This window comes from Dermacentor silvarum, chromosome 5, assembly GCF_013339745.2.
Source record: "Dermacentor silvarum isolate Dsil-2018 chromosome 5, BIME_Dsil_1.4, whole genome shotgun sequence".
Classification (NCBI taxonomy): domain Eukaryota; kingdom Metazoa; phylum Arthropoda; class Arachnida; order Ixodida; family Ixodidae; genus Dermacentor; species Dermacentor silvarum.
In genome coordinates, this window is record NC_051158.1 from 121,080,929 (window position 1) to 121,100,602 (window position 19,674).

Sequence of the window (19,674 nt, forward strand, 5' to 3'; positions counted from 1 at the left end):
TTCAGTTGGACATTACAGGTGCGTAACAACCATTTTTGCTGAGAAAGCTGCCGTCCGTGTCCATAGTGCATACATCTAAGAATGTATGGCTTTATTCAATCCATAACAATAGTAAAAGTTGAGAATACATGCATAATGGCGTTTCATACGGGTTGTAGGCCTTATGTCCGAGTAGTGCACGTGTTGTTTGCTACGAAACGACAAGTGTCGCGTTTAGAAAAGATAGCAGTGAATTTGCTTTAACAGCGTACCAGATGCTTCATAACTGCTTGAAATGCAGGTTTGCTTTGAGCACAAACACCAATAAATAATACGATCCGTAAAAAAAGAACAAATAGAGATTGCACTCGGATTGAAATGTCCACACGCTTGAACCTGTTCGACTAATTAGGTATGATATCTATCTTGTATGCATTAGGTATGTATGATGTACGGTACTACTCATGCACTCAAAACAAGTTACATTCGTGTGCCCCGCTTGACATGGTTATGGCGCACACTTGTTCGTCAAGCCTATAGTTTCTTTTTCAACTTGTTTTCTGACTTTGGGTGAAGTAAATAAAGAATTGAATTGATTATTGTTTGAAGAAGCAAGTTATGATGTCGTGTCGTCCGCAGAACACTCAAGGTCAGCTATCGAACATGCGTAGAGGCTTTACAGATGTTGTTTTCACGGTTTTTGATATATCGTAGTGTCAATGAGCTTAGTTCTCAAGGTTCCGCTGTACCATCTAAAGGGGGGGCTGAATGTACGAGTAACTGTTAACGAAGTTATCTACCAGTGCAAAGAACATTACAATAAAGTTCACGCGATTCGAATTCAATGGACGTTGATCCACGTCATCGGTGTTGTGGAGGAGAAGAAAGTAGAAGAAAGTAAGTCAGTACAAATTTCTCGCCATATCGGGTGATCGTACCAACCAGCGATTGCAATATTTCTTCTGCCCTTCAGCCTCGCGGAAACTCTGACGTCTTGAAACATTTCAAATTTGTTGCCCTCTCTAAAAGCAACTTCCGACATTCTCAGGAGGGCTTTACGCAAGCTTATCACTTCCGGTCAGGCCTATGTACGAAATGTGCTCAACATTTTTTTTCTCTTTGTCGCCATAACCACCTACTTTCCTCCTCACACCTAAAGAACAACTCAAGCGACGGAACATTGCGTTGCAGCTTCTTCGCCAAGCGCTACCTCAGGACGGCAGAAGCTCTCCCCGGGGACGCATTCTCTGTGTTTGGCAGTAAAGTCGTGCGGGCTAACAGTTGCACAAAGCCAAGAGCATCTATACTATAAAGCGGCATAAAATCGTAGATAGCTTGTTTCCTTTTATTAACACAGTTCTTTTTCCTCTTTCCCCACATTTCACCGAGTGCTGCATGCTGCCGTCTTGAAACTATACAACAACTGGGCCACTGAGTGGGTGCCACTCGGTATGTGACCATGTAGAAAACTTGGGCCACTAGGTATGGTGCAACATTGCCTGTGGTATTATAATTAACAAACTGACTGCGCATCCGTCGGTTACGAGTGCTCGGTGTGACTAGTTTATTGCAACCCCGTTTTCCCTGGCCCATGCGCGCGGTGAGTGCGCGCTTCATCCTTTTCTGTTCTCCACACATTGCCGCACATGAAGAAGATGGTCGATGATGACAGCGGGGTTAACAGCAAAACATTGCTCCTTAGTCTCTTCATCTTGAACGAAGTTTTTTCATTTGGCGGTTGTCGAATTAGCAGAACTGCTAGATGCTCTCGTCCCGGCTTTCGGAGTCTGCCAGAGCTTGACGCACAGGCTACGGTGGCGACGGCGGTTGGAACTGGCGTTCCACCAGGCTGGAACCGATGTCCATGATTAAATGGATTGCGCATGAGGGACTGCAGGAGGCGCCAGAGGACTTTTTCTCCCTTTTTTAATTATACCTGTGGATCATGGGCAGGATTAGCATGTCGTTATTCTTGTTCTAGATGTAGATGCCATGAAGGTTTCCGGTGGTAGATCTACGCGGCGTTCCGTGGTAGGTCATTACAGTGCCGGGAGAGCTGCACACTTTTGCTCGGCCTTGGCTGAAATCGTCGAAATTCGAGTCGTCGGTCATCTCTTGCAGTGGTTGACTTGCCGGTGTTGTCATTTGCATGTATATAGCGCGGTTGGTCCGTGAAGTTGAGCTTGGTCGAGTATGTCGGTGCAGTCGCATGGGAGCCGGTCGGAGTTGTGGCGTCCTCGATACAATAGCGCTCGCGCTGGGATGACCTGAACCAGGGGGATACACGTAGCGGTATTTTGCAATGACAATCTTCTGGCAGTTGTTGTGGTAGATTGTGTCATCTTTGTTGCTGGTGTGCTGGTGGAGGTCTTAGAAGGCCTTGATGGTGTCGAAATGCTGGCCAGGGGCTACGGTTTCGAGCGCGGCCTTGCCGATGGTATTCACTCTCCTCGCTCCGGTGGCGGTGGTGAGAGGAGCAAGGGTGATGGTGAGTTTTTTTATTGTGGTTGTGACAGCCGCTGAGCAGGCTTTGAGTCTACCGCACTGCGCACATTTAATAGCGCGAGCGAGTAGATTTGTACAATTGTTTTTCCAAGTCGGTTTGTGCGACGCGGTTGGTCAATGACGTCTGTTGCGCGCACGTTGCTCGGTGACTGGTTTGGCGTCGTGGAATAGCGGTTGAGCAACTGGCAGATCAAACTTGTCTTCAATTCTTATCGTGATCTGGAGGCCCGTGTCGGCGATCAACTTGTCATTGTTGAGTGTCCGGTGACACTGTACCCTCCCCTCAGTCCGCACTGTAGCCTCCAAGAACTGACACTCTCCACTCCTTTCTGTTAAACATTTATAACTGGCATCAAACAACCTACTATTGGTAAGCAGTTCACAAAGCAAGCGGTACCGGAAGAATCTTGATTTCAGTGTCGAGTCCTCATAGCACTGCCGGAGGTTTCACTCGACAAATACAAAACTGGTTGTTTTACCATTTACCACTAATCATCACAAAGCAAGTTCTATAGGTTGGAAATCACGGTAAAATTTTTAGAAGTTATTTGTAAGAAACACTTGTAACATGCTTATTTTGCAGCAGCAAATATTCCTCCGGCCGCATGCTGCAACTTATTGTTTTCACATTTATGCTTTGATTATCCCCCTGAATTGCCGCTCCAGAGTTTTCAACCACACATGAAAAGGTTTCTACACGCTTGACCGAGATCCAGCAGCTGGTAAGGACTGTCTTCGAGAAATTAATTGTTGAGCCGTATATATAAATTTTCGCCCAAGAATATAGCCTAAAACGTAAGTTCAATAGACCGTCAGAAGTGTAGTAGCATAAAGAAATAGAGCGAACAAACGTAAACGCTGTGGGAGGCATGCGTACGCCACTCGGACTCTAGCAGATGACTGACGCGAGTACTGGCTGCGACGTTACACGAGCAGTTGCCGCGGCGCTCCTGAAGGGCCGCGCTCATGGCTAATATATGACTGTGCGTGCGGTCATGTTTATAGGAGCTGTTATGTATTTCAAAAATTACATTACTGGTTAAGTCACTACAAATCTCAAAAAGTTTAATTTGATGAACTGCGGTAGAAATTTACATTAGTGGCTTTTTACAAGCACCTTATATGTCTAAAATGTGTAAATTTGACGTATGTTTTTAAAAAAAACGGGCCACTTGTAGGGACATGTGACCAACAAAAACACGCTTTCTGGGCAACCAGTGTTTCTTGCGATAGAATACGCATCAATGGTAGAAAAATATCCAGTGCTGGAGTGTTTTTTCGCAAGCATATGGCCGTAACAATGTAGTGATAGGAAGAGAATGCAGTCAAGGAAGTTAATGAAGTTATTCACGCACCACATGTCTGTCTGTGTCAAATTTAGCGCTTTTCTGCGGGTAAAGTGATGCTTAATCAGAACTACTTGAGAACCGTGAATACTTTGGAAAAACTTATCCTGAACTTGCGAATTAATAAATGCTTTCCTTAAAGAATAGTAGAAATGTGCCTCTGAGAATCTGGCAGAAATGAAATAATTCTCTGTTGGCATCTATCAAGCTTCATCCCCAGGCACTATTTGCAAATCCTTTCCATGCTGTGGCACGCCAAATAAAGTGCACCCCCGACATCGCCCGTGCTTCGGAAAAGCTTTCTTCAATAAGGGAGGCCTTACCCATTGCATGACATTGCCTCGGTGTTGTGGGGCTGGTAAATGAGAAGTTTGTTAAGAAAGTTTAGTGAAAATCGAAAATTTATGCAAGCTACAGTGCGTGGCTTTATGACAAGCGATAAGTGGAGAAAACGCTCGCGGCAACCGTGAAAAAAAGATGCCCCCAAGCTAAGCAAAACAGATATTCCGAATATTACCTGCACCAATACACGCAAGCGCGGATGCATTCCCCTACAGAAGAAAGATACATTTTTGTAATCTTTTTGCGAGCACTCTCGCCATGTTGATGCAATCAGAAGGGTGAGTGTTGAAATTAAGACATTGATACATGAAGGACACTTTTACGTTAGCAAGCGATCTTCCTTCCAAGTATTGCAGCCTCGGCCCTACATTGTTTACAGTGTAACATGATGACCAGTGAACCACGAAAAAGAAGGCACAGCGTTTGGTCTAATGTAAGTGAAAGCTGCTTTAGCGCTGGGTTAAGATAACACATTCGACGTTCCTGACTCTCGGATTTCCCTCGAACAATGTGGCCAAACTGGGTCACCTGCAATGGCGAGGTGCATTATGAAGAAGTTCATGCGAGACTTTCTGCCCTTGGGCAGTGCTGCCAGCACGGCGCTGTTGCCAAGAACAATGCAGGCGAACAGGATCCAGAGGAAGGTCAGCGTCTCCACCTGCGCAGAATGACAAAAAAAGCGTTCGTTACGATGATGAGCACCCTTTCACAACGACAGAAAGAGAGCAATGGTACAAAAGGTTATCAACAAGGTTGGATGGTATGTGGGCAGGCCGTTAGGTGTCTGAAAATGATGAATGGGATTTTGGGTTCCACTCTGATTTCAGCGCTAATATGGCACCGCTGTTGGGGAATTTCATCATCAGACTATGTTTATGCTCATTGCAGGATCAAGGCCTCTCCGAACGATCTCCAATTACGCCTCTTCTGTGCTAGCTGGCAACTAGCGCAAGACAGGAGAGGGATTTACGTTAAATATAGAAAGATGGGCTTGTGTTTCGCAGAAGAGCGCGAGAGGAAAAGTGACAAAGAATACTGCATTTACGTACTCTGTACGTACATTTCTGCAGAAATAGTCTAACCATTATAGTTTTTTTTTATTTTCATACTTTTTAGGTTAAGTGTAAGCGCTGTTTTCTTCGCTCAGTTGTATTGAGATTTTCTTTACAATGTCGTGTCTTTAAATTGTTAAGAACAAAGCAGCGCATGCAGGATTTTTATATCTAAAGAAATAGTGTAACCCATATAGGTTTTTTATTTTTCCTCCTGTACTTTTTTGTTAAGTGTAAGCGCTGTTTTCTTCGCACTGATGTATTGAGATTTTCTTTACCAATATCGTGTCTTAAAATTTTCAAGAACAAAACAGCGTATGCATGATTTTTGTATCTCCAGAGAAATACATGTGTGTATGTCATATATATGCTCCAGGTTTTTATGGATATGTGGCATATACAGTTCGGAATATTAAAACTCGAACGATTCTAAAACTATTCCAACGTGTTGTTTTATTTTTCAGGTTCACCTGCATTTCTAACAGTGGCCTCATTCTGACTCCAAAACACACACTCCGCGATACGCAATGTTTAAAAATCGTGTACACAGTAATTACCGCATCGCACTTCCCTTATTTACGCACAAAAGGCGTTTGTTTCGGGTTGTCTTTCAATGTTTGAGCACTGTACAAAAGTATCACAGTGTATTCTACACTATGTAAAGAACACTAAACGATCCCGAGGCCCTGAATAGCCTGCGCTGCATTCGTGCACCAACATCTGCTCGTTATCATTCCATAAAAGCGTTCTGCAGGCTGAATGCACATAGTGCAATCCATGTGAAGCTACAGATTAGTGAAGCGATTTTATCAATGTGAATAAAATGAAAGCGATCCGCACAGTGGGCTCCAAAGGTTCACGAGACACGACAATTGCGAAAAAGATGGATTCTTTCGAAGCCTTGGCACATTGCTTCAATTCCATGTTTCAACTCGTATTTGTTTTTCCCGCATTTCTATTCTGTCAAAGCATGTAGCGGACCACTTTTTATGCGTTGCATGCCTTAAGAGAGAAGAAATTTACATTTGTTCAGGAGCTCATGTCCCGTAAACCTATGACGCACATGGTACAATTGCTTTTCTTTTAGGCTTAATGTCATGGAATGTCTTCTTGTTTGTGCACTTCGCCGTTTACAATCTGTGACGAAATTCAAGTGCCAAATTAAGCAGACGCACTGAGTAAGAAGTCAGCGCAGCGTTGTAGCAAGTACGGAGACAAAGTAAATGCTTGTCGCAGGAATAAATGCGATGACAGGTGTCAATATCTCTTCTAAAGCTTCTGTAAGCCTTCCGTAGGAAGTGATCCAAACCCATACTTGAGGATTAGCCAAGAATGGGCAACTACCATGTGAAACATTCCCAGTGGTTAAAGAAGGGATAGGCCGAAGATAATTGAATAGTGCATGTTGCAGAAGGAGTTGAATTTCACGCACTCTTCCATTAGGAAGTATCTGTACGTTGTAGATACTTGTTATAAGATATATAGATATAAAAACACAGACTTCTTTGTTTTTTGTGTCATGATATGTATAAAAAAGTGCACAACTGGCTGCACTTCTCGAGTTAAAATGTCGTGCTATATAGGCCAGACAACGCGGTGATACCTAGGTGCTGAATAACGGAGTAGCTCATAAGAAATTTAAGAATATCAAATAGGTGGTTTAATATCATCCGATATTCTACTAAGCGGTCTATGTGTTCTAGAGATACCTGTCATGTAGCATTATATTAAAATGTTTTGTGCCAAAATTTATTGTTTGTTTAAATATGACAGCTGTGCACTCACTGGCTCCACATTGTCGGCCCTGGTGTGGCTCGCGTCCCCATGACGTGAGACACCGAAAACCGGTGACCCACATCCAACCCCGGGGAGCATGGCAAAGGAAGCTGCTTTTCAAGTAAAAAAGTTCGTGGTAGAAAGGGTCGAGTTCTCTACACAGAACAAACTTGTTCTTGTTTATCCTTGGTACGCTTTCTCTTATGTTATTGTTCATTTTTAGCCGCGAGTATCAAGTTAACCTATGGGCCAAATATTTCCCATGTATCTCTTGACGAGGGCTTTAAATATATATGCCTTAACTTTTATGACGTCCCACTTTATTGTATTTTTTTGCAAAGATCGCAAAATTTTCTCGCAGCCACCGCATCTAGTAATCGAATACACGCGACCTCTGTCAGACTACTGCAGGGTCATAACGGATTACTCACTGTGGGTTATCGCTTTTATTATTGTGATAGCTTGTATACGGACACTCTAGCCGATTTTCCGCCGTCGGCGTGGGTGTCAGCGTCGCCGTATGGTTTCGTATAAAGTCCCAGTGCAGTAAGATCGTGGGGCTGCAAGGTGTTCTCTAAATGCGAAGGAAATGATGCGAAGGTGAACCGAGAGGGATGATGGGTTGCTGCGGTGCCCTCTTCTCGCCGAACCAACCCATCAAAGTTCTCGGCTCATCCTCGCACCGGGGCGGAAGGCTGGGAGTGTGTATCCTCCTGACTTCCGGGTTGGATTTAGGTTCACAGATTTTCCTGAAAGTTTCAAGATGTGATGTGTAGACAACAAAGATAAAAAGTGACGCTTATTATTTCAGTTATGTCCATGGTTTTAGTATGGCATGATGTCCAATATATTGGACACTGGAACTCTGTCAGGTAAATTGTTTAGTAGTGGGCTTGCACCTACGCAAGCTACTTTACAGAAGAAAATTGTTACCAATGCTGGAAAAACCCTTTATAATCACCATTTTACAAATATCAAATAAAATACGAAGTGAGTCATAATTTCTCGCCCTAAAGGGACACAGAAGAGCTCGGATCAGTGATAGTGTCACCGTCGCTGTCCGACAAGTCGAGGTCTGACGAGCTGCCCTGGAGTATCTGCTCCGCCGTGTCATCCGACACCCGAGGCCCGTTCCCTGAACAAAAAAGAGGCCCTTTATGCGTGCACGCCATAAAAGAAAATTTGGTACAGTGGCCTTGCTAAACTTTGCGGTGCGGTAATTACTCAACGTGAAAGCTGGGGAAGTGCGAAGCAGTGATTCGCCGGTGTTTTCCTTGTGCTTATCGTGTTTTATCCTGTGTTTATCTTGTGTTTAGCAATTCATTATACGTTTTGACAACTGTGCTAAGGCACAACTGGTGGGAAACCGGCACGCATATGGAGGCAAAGTGACACGCACGTGGAGCCAAAGCCTTTGCTGCGCGTGGCCACGACGACATGCGATCAAATAACAAGATTTTCATGACTTTCACGAGTTTCTGCTAATTAATGCGCTTAATGCTTGATTATTCTCAAACAAGTTAGATTATTTTGAAACAGTTTTGATTAATTCTGTACTTGTTTTGACTGTGTTTTTGCGCGTGACCACGACATGACACGCCGACAGCCCGGGCTCCTCGCGTGCTTCGCACTTAAAAGACAAGCAAGCACAAAGAAACGTCGCGTGACACAAAAATTAACACGCGTTAAACGCACTGCACGTGGCGTTAGTACATTCGCAATGACGGTCTTGAGTGCCAGTGTCCAATGTATTGGGCATGCAACATCAAATCACTAGCAGAGAAAAGCAAGCGAACGCGCAACTCAAATTTTCCATTCAGCATATTCCCTGTATAATTACTTTTCCAGTTAATCATAACAAACACGGTAAAATGGTCAAATAATACAATGAACAGCATTTACTTCTCCGGCGGTGGCCGTAGAAGGCCGCTCCGCTGAACGCCGCCATGTCGTCTCCTTTATTTCCGGATGCGCATGGCGCAACTTCGACAAAACTTCACAGATGGCACTAGTAGGTGTCCAAAATATTGGACAAATGGTATTTACGCAAAAAATGCGCTGAGGAGGTCATTGTGATGGAGTATTTGATGTCCAATATATTGGACAAATCTCCATAACTGGAACTTAGGAGGGTACACAGCCTTTTGGCGAGCGCACGGCCGGGATATGGGACATTTGCGCGCGCTAGGAGGAGGGGGGGGGGGAAGCAGTGTATTGGCACTTCGACGCTTCTATTTCGGCCGAAGCTGCGCGTGGCGCGGCTAAGCACCGCCGCGCACGTCTTATTTGCTAGGTAATCTGCGCTGGTTTAGAAGGCTGGCCGACACAAGATAGCTGATGGCTTCGTGTGGGCTGTTTCTCGGGCACCTGGTTCGCGTTGGTGCGAGAGGCAGCTCGAAGGGCCATTCCCTCGCAACTGCTGCCGCTATTGAGCAAGCCAGCGTTCTGAGAGCGAGTGTCTGCGGTCGTCGAATGAGATGCGTCCATGTTTGAATGCGCACGCGTGACACCTTACTTATTAATTTGATTGGTAAGCGAATGTACTCGCAAACAGCACCTTATGCAACTAATAAAAGCATTACCCTACAGCGTATAGCTGTCTAACAATTTTTTACTGCAGTCTCTGCTTCGCCTTTTCGGCGGAAGTGGGAAATCTTCCAATTACGTTTGCGGCTTCGGCACATAAACGGCACCTAATTATTAAAAAAAATCAGAGCCCTTCGACTACTGTGAAGATCTTCCGCTACTTTCCATTACTTCCACTACTTTACCACAGCCAGCGAAGCTGTGACTAGGGTGGGTCTGCTATATTGAATACTGCTATAGTGAGTTTCAATCATAGACTAGCGCGATAGACTAGCGAATGAGCCACAGCGTTCATAGCCGTGGCACACTGCACCGCATCATCAGGATCCTAACGTCATGCTCCTGGAAGATGTGGTTAAACGAGCGTCCGTCCCATAGCGAGCCCAAAGGGCAACTGCTGATAACAGCGCGATCTTTACGTCAGGATTCAAAGGGGCACAACGAGTGGTGGGACGTGCCAACGCCGAGTATCCCGATACTTGTGAACGAGGCATCGGCGGTGGCGAGGGCTATAACAATGGGCCGTCCATCATATGTTTTGGCACCTGTGCTAAGGCACAACTGGCGGGAAACCGCCACGCACATCGAGCCGAAATTGTTGTACACGCCTTATGTGACGCGCCTTTTGCGTGCGGCGTTTACTCTGACAACTGGGAGGAGGCATAGGCAAAAGTGATAACGGCTCCCCTTTCTCTCTCGGATGGCGTAATCGCAAAGCGCAGAAGTCGGAACCGCTATTAAAACACGGAACCGCGCAGCTTGTAATGATGGTAGCTTCTGTTATACCGAGATAAGGGAGGAGCTTTGCGCCGGTCGTCACTGTCTTGCATGCGTAATCATTCGAACGGCAATGAAGCTTCACAGTTCGATGTCTCAAAGCACGGATACGCTAAGAATTCTGCCAAGGGGAACTCTGTAGAAACACGGCTGCATCTAACATTTCAATACAAACGTGCCTGCTTAATGCAGCCTGTCAAAAGTTAATCAATATTTTTTTGTTAATTGCACTGCTAACAACGCTAACTATCATATCACGTTGTGTACCCCTCGCCACATATAACACTACTGTACGTCTCTGTGCCTAATAAAAAAAAGAACCTGTCAACTTAACTTTGACACCGGGTATATTTGATTAGCACCATGAACTTAAGCCAGCTAGATGCACGAGTGTTTTAGTTACCATTTCCCACTGCGAAAATAAATGCACAGCGGGACACTGTAAATTGTAATAGCAATGTACTTCCCTGTGTAATTATTGTAGCCGTTTTTTTTTGAAGATGGCATAAAGCACAGAGATAATAACAAAACGTTTTCCCATCAGAACTTGCGTATTTCAGTTCTGCAAATACACAATATGACCCCTAAGAACCTTATATAAAAGCCATTATTGTAATTTGAATATGTGTAACAGTATTTACAATTATCGCTCAAAATAATGCTTGTTGAGAAAAAAAATCGTTTATCTCGAATCACGTATTTTTTGAATAATCAGAGTGTCATCCCAGAAACTGGTGCTACGTGATCGCTATTCATTGCGTATAGGAAACGGATTAAGATATGACCGCGGAAACAGCAAGAAAGAGACACAAGAAATACGCGTGGCTTTAACAGTTTGGTAAGCCACCATTGTGAGTTTTTTTTTTTTTCTGGAGATTTGCAGCGACCAGAAAGCTGTATCACAACAAAATTAGAGATTTCTATTGTATATTTTTCTGCGAATCTACATTTCGAGAAATAAGCAGCAATATTCAGGTCCCCGCAGACCAGGATATTAGTTTAAATGGCGTTTTGTTACTCGAACACAAAGCTATTACGGATCATATTATCTCTATTGTATCTTATTAGCTTCCAACATCTGCGGGCTCCTACACCAGCAATGATGAAAATTATGCGCGCAAGCGGGTCGGGGATGTTTTTATTAAGGATCTGAAATGGAAAAGCGCCACCGGAAATTGCCATGCGGGCTACGGCGTTTCACCACGCTAAAGGAAAGGCTTACAAGGAGCAGCGTGAAGAAAGCGCAAGCTGTTTTTTACTTATGCGGCGACTAATCCTTTGTCTTGCTTCTTTGGTAATCCTTTTTCTGCTGAAGGCTGAAGCCGTTTTTCGCAAATATTCATCTCGATTTCCACGCTGTTTGCCTTTCGTTAACAAATCGCAAAACCGCGCCAAGACTATTTGCCTGGTGCACTACCGATGGCGGCGCTGCGAGCGGTGCTCCCGTGACATCAGGAGGTGGACTCGCCTTTGTCGTCTCCTATGCTACGGCTGAGAATAGCTTCATTTTAATGCGTTTGCTCGCGCTCTGACTGTGTGCTCGCATAGCACGGCGCTCTCCAATTACCATCTGTATTTTTTCATTGTGTTAGTTTGAGTATTGCCAGCATTATGAGGACAACAATGCTTTTATATTAAATGTATCTTCCATATAACCGCTCGATGTGATCGCCCAGGGGCTCTTGTGTCGCACTGCTTAGCTGGAGGTCGCTGATTCGACCTCTTCCGTGACGGAAGCATTTAAATGTGAGGTCAAACCACGTGGTCAAGATTAATGCAGAGTTCAACACTGCGTGCCTGATAACCATATGTTGGTTTTGGCACATAAACTTCCAGAATTTATTTTTACATCTATTTATATTTGTCATACGGGCACATCTCTCGAGGGCTGGGACACAATCTCGTGACTCAGTCAAAAACATCGCGCCGAGTCAGTAAATGAGAGTCTACACATTTTCGGAAATGAACCACGATGACAGGGCTTATGCGCAAAATCTTGCGTTGACAAAACCTTTCCCAACCCGGTGCACCTACATCGCACCTAGCCCGAACTGTACCCATATGACTTGCGCAAATTATCTAGGACAGAACACACCACCCTAGAACACGTTCTATGGGATTGCGCACATATTCAAGATAAAAATGCAGTCTACCCAAAACGGGTTGGGGCGCTGTGGAAAGCCGCGCTGATCAGCTTTGATCTGTAAGATCAACTATGGGCCATCCAGCAAGCTCGAGAGGCGGCCGGGAGACAGGGTCTCTCTACCGCTCCTGGCGCCGCCTAGGCCCAGGCCTCAATCCGCTGTTCTCAATAAAGTTGTTTCACTCACTCACTGAAAGCCGCATTGTAGATGAATACGAATTTCACATTTGGCTCGTAATTACAGTAACTTTGGGTGGCAAATAGAAAACTGTTTCTGAGAACAAAAGAGTCGTTATTTTACTGAGAAACGGTTTACCTTGAACAATAGTGGGGTAACGTGTGATATCGTTCCCAATTCGCAAGCATGCTTTGCACTATTTTCTTGCAAGTAAATATCATTTCCCCTATCTAATTCAGAAAAAAAATTGTTTAGGTTAGCATAATACTATTTCTGTTCAACGCACTGTCTAACTGCAGGTGACCACTTGGGAAATGACTATTTTGTGAGTTTAAAAATAAAAGTGTTATGCTAAAAAATACAGATAAGCTTGTTAACGTTTCGCCTTTATACGTCTGCCCCCACCCCCTCCGGTTTCTTTGTGTGCTCAGCGCTCCAGCAACTTACTCGGTAGAGTTCCCCGCAAACTTAAACTTACATGTTTCTTCTTTTGGTTTTGAATAGGTATGACCCACTTACATGGCAAAATATATTAGAAACGGTGATCATAGAAACGTTGCCGCCTTTCTTACGGGATAGCATTAATTATCAACGCTGGATGATTCTAGCCAGGGGAACGTGCACGCTACCCACGGTAGGAGCAAGGAATCAAAGGGTTACGCTGAGCCAAACAGCATGCAGGGGCGAGCTCTGTCACGGTGGAAGTAATTCATTTTAATAAAAAATTGCGCGAAGGTTTGTACTGCAGCACAAGACTACGTATGCTCTTTTGCTCACTAATTTTGTCCGACCATGTATCAGACGTTCCCAACCCCTTTCTGCTGCAACGCCGCTGAACGCACCGCTGTGATCACCTAGTTTCGTAAGAATGGCATTAAACTTCTTTCGTGATATGCTTAACGCGTCGGGCAGCAACAAAGTCGGAATGTCTATGCCAAACGGAGCGGGCGACGGAACACGCAGCGCACGCTGAGTGCACAATGAAAACGAAACAGCAATGGCGAAAAGCCGACGCCGTACACGCACGTGACACACAAGGAGACCAGCAGACCACGCCAGGAGCAAGCCACAGTGAGTGTGGTGACGACTACTCGACTACTCGATTTCGCAGCGAATAATGTCCAGGAGCATTTCGTATATAATGGTCGAAAAACTCGCACACTTGATAAACATGAAAGATAAAGTTCATCAAGGTTTTATTCGGTCACACTTTTGCATTCTTTTTAAGTTTACCTAATACCCGACGCCATTTCCTATGCGCAAGACGTCAAGTAATGTGTTGCAAGCAAAATGCCCTTTGGGCGTTTTAAGCGGTAATACCGAGTTATATGGAATAAATTTATTGTAGGTTATTATGTGTGTATTATTTGTCTCCGACTCTATTTGTTTCATGTCATCCTTACCTTCACATACCCGATCTAAGTGGTATTCGCCCCGAGGTCTTTGAGTGGCACCCTCTTGAGTGTGACGTGAAGGGGGGGAGTCTGCTGCCGAGCCGTGCGCTTGCTACTTGAAGGCAGCTCGAAGCTGTGGGCCATCCTGCTCTACTTGGAAACAAGTTAAAATTTTTTTGAATCTTACATATTTCTGAGACGCAGTCTTCTGTCGCTGCCTTTCAATGTTATACTTCGCAAACGACATGATATTTAGGCACCGATATCTTTCCCTGAACAGGGCCAAACTAAGCATTACATTTCATAAGATAATCGATAATCGGGCATTATCGGGTTTTACCCAAAAAAGAAGCACCCTATTTATGTAACGTACGGGATCTATCGAAGCACTCATTCCTGTTAAGAAAAGCTTGAAGAGCCTGAAAAAAAGTATGCACGTTCAATGCGTATGTTGCAATCTATGTGAACCACAGACTCTATTCAAAGCATGTACGGAATCCATGTGTAGCCTGAGTGGTCAAAGAAAGTTCCACTTTAAAATTGCAACCCAATAAATAAACAACTGGAATAACAGGCAGGGCTGCCTGTTATCCATGGCAACACTCTGCACTTTGTGATCTTCAGTGTTCAATAAACGATGCTGCCAACTATTCCAATAGAAACTAAAACAAAAGTCGACAAGGCTGTATCAGGGGCGAAGCTGCAGTTCGCTATGGAAAACATCACGTGCGTGCTCAGGCGAGGATGCACGAGCACTAGGGTAAAGAAATGACGTATCCAAATACAAAGGTTACATTTATTAATGCATGACAAAGCTTGCATGCATAATCTAGGTTGCAGCTACTCTTACGGTCTAATTCTGTAATCCTGCCCTACTGAAAAGCCCCGAATTGCCCATAACTCCTATATCCAATAACATCATATGATATATGGAAAAAAACAGGTTTATATAGGATCCTATATGTTTCATATCGGATTATCGGATATGGGGTTTATTTGGCATATAGATTTCTCAATATGGTGCTCACTCAGTATTCTATTCATAGTAGGCCTGTTTGTTTTTAGAGGACTTTGGGCACTATACGTTAAAGATAGCATGCCCCTACTGGTGACTCGTGAAGGTATACTCTGCGCCAATCGAGCGAGCCGCACTCGTAGATGGTTGGGGCCCTCGCGCTTGCCTTAATTAATCTACTGCGCCTGGAGTCCTACGGAGACGGATACGTTCCGCCATGGCCAAAGGTATTGCGAGTTCGTCTGTATTTTTGCTGGAGTCTCCTCACGCCATTTCTACATCGTACGTATCGAACGTGGAGGCGTCACAACCGAGCAAGAGTGAAATTTCTGCAAAATCCTGCGCACTTTTAGGCTTGTTACTGCGCATGAACACAGGTTTGAGTTTGATGGATTATACGTAACACGCCTGGGTAAGATCTATCGAACGCAAATACTCTGGCTAGGATCGACAAACGTACTGCCGAGGTGTGCCTCTCTGAACGCCGAACGAGAAGCTAAGTTTAGTTCGAATTGCGTCAGGCGTGGAACGACAACAGCGCAACCTGTGCAAGTGACGCATGGGTGATCAAGGTATGGCTTCTTTCCTCCAGTCAACGATGCAAAAGTAAGGCGCGTGGGGGTAGAAATTGGAAAGATATAATTGATAACAATAAAGAATGTTTTCGCTACATGCGGTATTAGCGTGTGACCTGTGACCGATTTTGAAGCAGTTTCACGTTCGAAAAAGAGCGAGCTGAAAGGCGACCACTTGTCACCACCAACAGAGGAGCTGCTCAAGGACACCGCAGTCATGTATGCTGCGATAATATCTACGCGCAAATTTAAGCCCCACAAAAAAAGGACAGTGATTAACCGATTCACATTTACTCTATATTAATTTATTTTCATTCAGACTTTGAAGCGTTCCCTTTTCGAATTTCAAAATACTATTGTTCGCTAATGAGGTCTCGAGAGGCCGGCCTCTTTGTGGATCAGTATGAGGGGCGCTTACACCGACAACTCACCTTGCCTTGTACCTGAACAGCAGAAAGTTTATTCGCATTCCCTCGGGCTGTGGCTATACACATAGTATCGCCCTGGGGAACTAATTAGGTTCTGGTAATGACGTGCGTGGCATACCGGGTGTTTCAGAGAATACTTTCAAACATTTTGATAGGTTGCCTTGGCAGATAGCACAATTCTATACATAGTTCATGAGCTGGTCTACTCGAAGAGGCGGACATTACTTGCACAAAAATTGAAATGAATAATCAACTAAAAAATTCACTAATTGAGTTTTAAATATTTACCTTATCGATTAAATTGCAATTCACAAATTCTAGCCGTAGAGTTCACAAGGCGGATTCACATGAAACGAATTCTAAGGATGACATCAGTTTCGAGATATGAATTCCTGAACTTCGCGGAGAATTCCATTGGCGTTCCAGTTACTTTATTAAGAAAACGTTGTTTTATGCATTGAAGCACAAAAGTAACTGGAACGCAAATGCATTTTTGCAATATGGGCCATAAGGTAATTATTTTAAAACTTTATTAGTGAATTTTTGTTAGCCGATTATGCATTTCAATATATTGAGCAAGGAACGACCATCTCTTCGAGAAGACCAGCTCATGAACTAGAATTGTGCTATCTGCCACACACAGCCTTTAAAAAAATTTGCAAGTGTTCGCTGAAACAACCTGTATGCGACTCACTTAAAACCGCTTCAGACAAAGTAAAGTTTTGGTGCAGTTGGCCTTTCATAGCTTCGCTTTAAAACGAAACGGGGCTTCAGTGGAGGTCGTTAACTGAACCAGCTTTGATGCATGAAAATTCCAACGCAAATGGCGTTACTCGTTACATCTGCTCCAGCAAGCACTGAAGTCATCATTAGGTTACACGGAATGCATGACATCCTGGGTTACAGCTATTTGTTTTTGGCGGTGGCCGCCGCTGAAATACCCGCTTATGCATGTGTACGTGTACGTGCTTCTGTCTACGTGTGCTTTTCCGTTTTATCTCCGTTGTTCTCCCTACTTTTTTTCCAGAGCGGGGTAGCCAAGTGGATGTTTTTCCTCTGGTTAACCTCCATGCATTTTGCATCTCATTTATCTCTCTCAAAATATCTGCTCTTGGGAAGGTTGGTTGATACTTCGCGAAGCAATCGTAGCGAACATGAAACAAACACAAAGAACTGAACAGCGGACACCACGGCGCGCCTCTCTTTCCGTGCGCTCAGTAGCTATGGAGACCTGCAGATTATCACGAGGTCACCGGTTTGAATTACGGTCGCCACGGCTGCAATTATTGGGAGGTGGTGGTGAGGCGGAGCGAGATGCGGAAGCATTCGTGTACTTAGACTCATGTGCACGTTAACAAAGCTCAGGTAATAAAACTCATTCAGGAGCCCACGACTACGGGTGTGACGTCAAGCCGCACAATTTATGTATACGTTGTTGTTTGTGTTGTTGTTGTTTACTATGAGAAACGGCAATCTACCTGCAAATGTATCCGTGAAATCTCATGTGGGTGGCGATGAGAAAAGATCAGCCAAAGAAAGAAGAGTCTTGACCGTGTCTTTCAAAAACCCATTTACGAGAACTGCGAGAAGGAATTCCCTCTCGACAGCTATTCTGTCATTTGTCAAAATCAAGGGCTATTCGCTCAGCTCATGACGACAGTGAGCGTTTCGGCACGTCTTGCGATGACCTGAAAGCTGTATAGCCTCTGCTGCCTGTGGCTTTTTCGCACGCTGCTTCACTGGGCGTCGACCTTGAGGCGGGTGGAGCACGCGCAGCTCTCTCCGGGAATCGTGCGGATCTGGCACGGCGGCATAACGGTAGACGTCGTTTTCCCGAGGACCCCCGAATGATCCGAGACCATCCTGAATCTTCGTGACAGTCTCGGACGTCTATTTCCGGCTTGCCGCGCTTCCCGGCCACGCGAGAGGTTCGTAGTGACTTATATACGAGCTCGACGCTTAGTTTGTGTTTTCATGGGGCCATATCTCGCTATTCCAGACGACGATATTGCCCCTAACGCTGATTGCTTTCGGTGAGTAACGACGTTGGCGGAAGACGAAGGCGCGCACACAAAGCGACACTTCATAGTCGCGACGCGGTCTCTGGACAGATTCGTGTACAGGCGGGGGCAATGGTACGAAAATAGACGGTTTGTTGTAGGCAAGTACCGAGCACTTCTGCAGATGAGACTTGTTGGCAAACAGACACATAATCATTATATATATATATATATATATATATATATATATATAAGCCGGAGGAAAATTAAGACTCTTCAGTACTACGCACTTCCAGAGCCACTCAGACCAGTCACGTGTTGCTCGTAAAGAGTCGTTATAAAATGGTCTTTTTTTCTTTCTTGCCTTTTGCTTCGAGCACTTTGATTTACACAGAACCAAAAAGCTACTCGAATAACACATAACGTACATGCCCAGGGAACATCATTTGCAAGGGAAAATGCTTGTTACTCCTTAGTTACAAACTGTATGGCACACGTTTAAAGTTGCCGGTAATGATCATAAATGTTTAGTTCCGTGTTTAAACATTTCAAAATGGTCCTGTAAAGCTACATAATTGGCCTCAAGTTTTTGGTTGAATTAACCTGACTACGCACCTGATTACGCACGCGGTAAATTACGCCGTGCGCAATTTACCGATTACGCAGGGGGCGAAAAGCCCTCGGAGCAACCCACACTTGATGTAGCAGGGCGGCGTCAAACGAAGCAGCCGTGTTACCACTTTTTCTTCCATTTTGCGCTGTGCGAAACTCCCGATTGGATGCATATCACTTCAGCAGCTGGGGCGAGACGGACCACTTTGTCGCACCGTACGAAACACCGCGGAAAACGGCACGCAACATAGCACAAAACACAGCAGCGGCATCTTCCTTCACTTTCGATCATACGAAACACGTCGTAGCGGCTGTAACAATATCTCCAGTTCCCACATCGTACAGGTAATTCAGTATTTTTTTTCTAGCCCAGGAGCACGTCACACCATACAATAAAAACAGGATAAAGAAAAATTCACAGCTCAATACATTGGCGTTCGGGAAGCCTAAAAGCCCGCAACCGGTATCAATGAGAACATGAACCGCAAATGGCGAACAATGGTGATAAAAAAACCAGCAGGGAGACGGAAACGCGAAGCGCCGCACAGGAAACTCAACTATCGAGTCACTTCACTTTCAGCACAGAAAGTCCCTTAAAGTAAAATAGCGAAATTTTATCCTACTGTGTTCATTCGTGCGCCACGCACGTTTGCCGACCGCAAAAAAATGCTGTGTTTTCACGAATTCTAGCTACGACTCTCTAAGCATTAACGAAGATACGCTCGCAGAGAATTTTTTTTCTTTAGAGCGCTGAAAGTTATATAGTACTTTCCTGATTCACTGGTTCTTGCGCGGTCTATTCTCTGCTCGAGCCCGCATTAAAGAAAACGCCGCACTCTTTTCTTGCGATTGTTAGAAAGAGTGCTCATGTGCGCAGGGACCACAATTTTTACCGTTATTGTCAAAACATCTTTCTGGCGTGGAGGAGTCAGACGTAATTGAGCTCCTCGCTCAGTTGCTTGTGCT

The 19,674-nt window shown here is 44.6% G+C and overlaps 1 protein-coding gene across 1 annotated transcript in view; it reads right to left on the reverse strand.

The window, feature by feature from the left end:
* Positions 1–19,674, reverse strand: part of LOC119453749 (cardioacceleratory peptide receptor) — a 196,515-nt gene that overhangs the window by 21,398 nt on the left and 155,443 nt on the right. Inside the window, exon 2 of the mRNA XM_049668432.1 lies at positions 4,701–4,830. Coding sequence (XP_049524389.1) covers positions 4,701–4,830 — 130 coding nt within the window. The remainder of the gene's footprint in view (positions 1–4,700; positions 4,831–19,674) is intronic.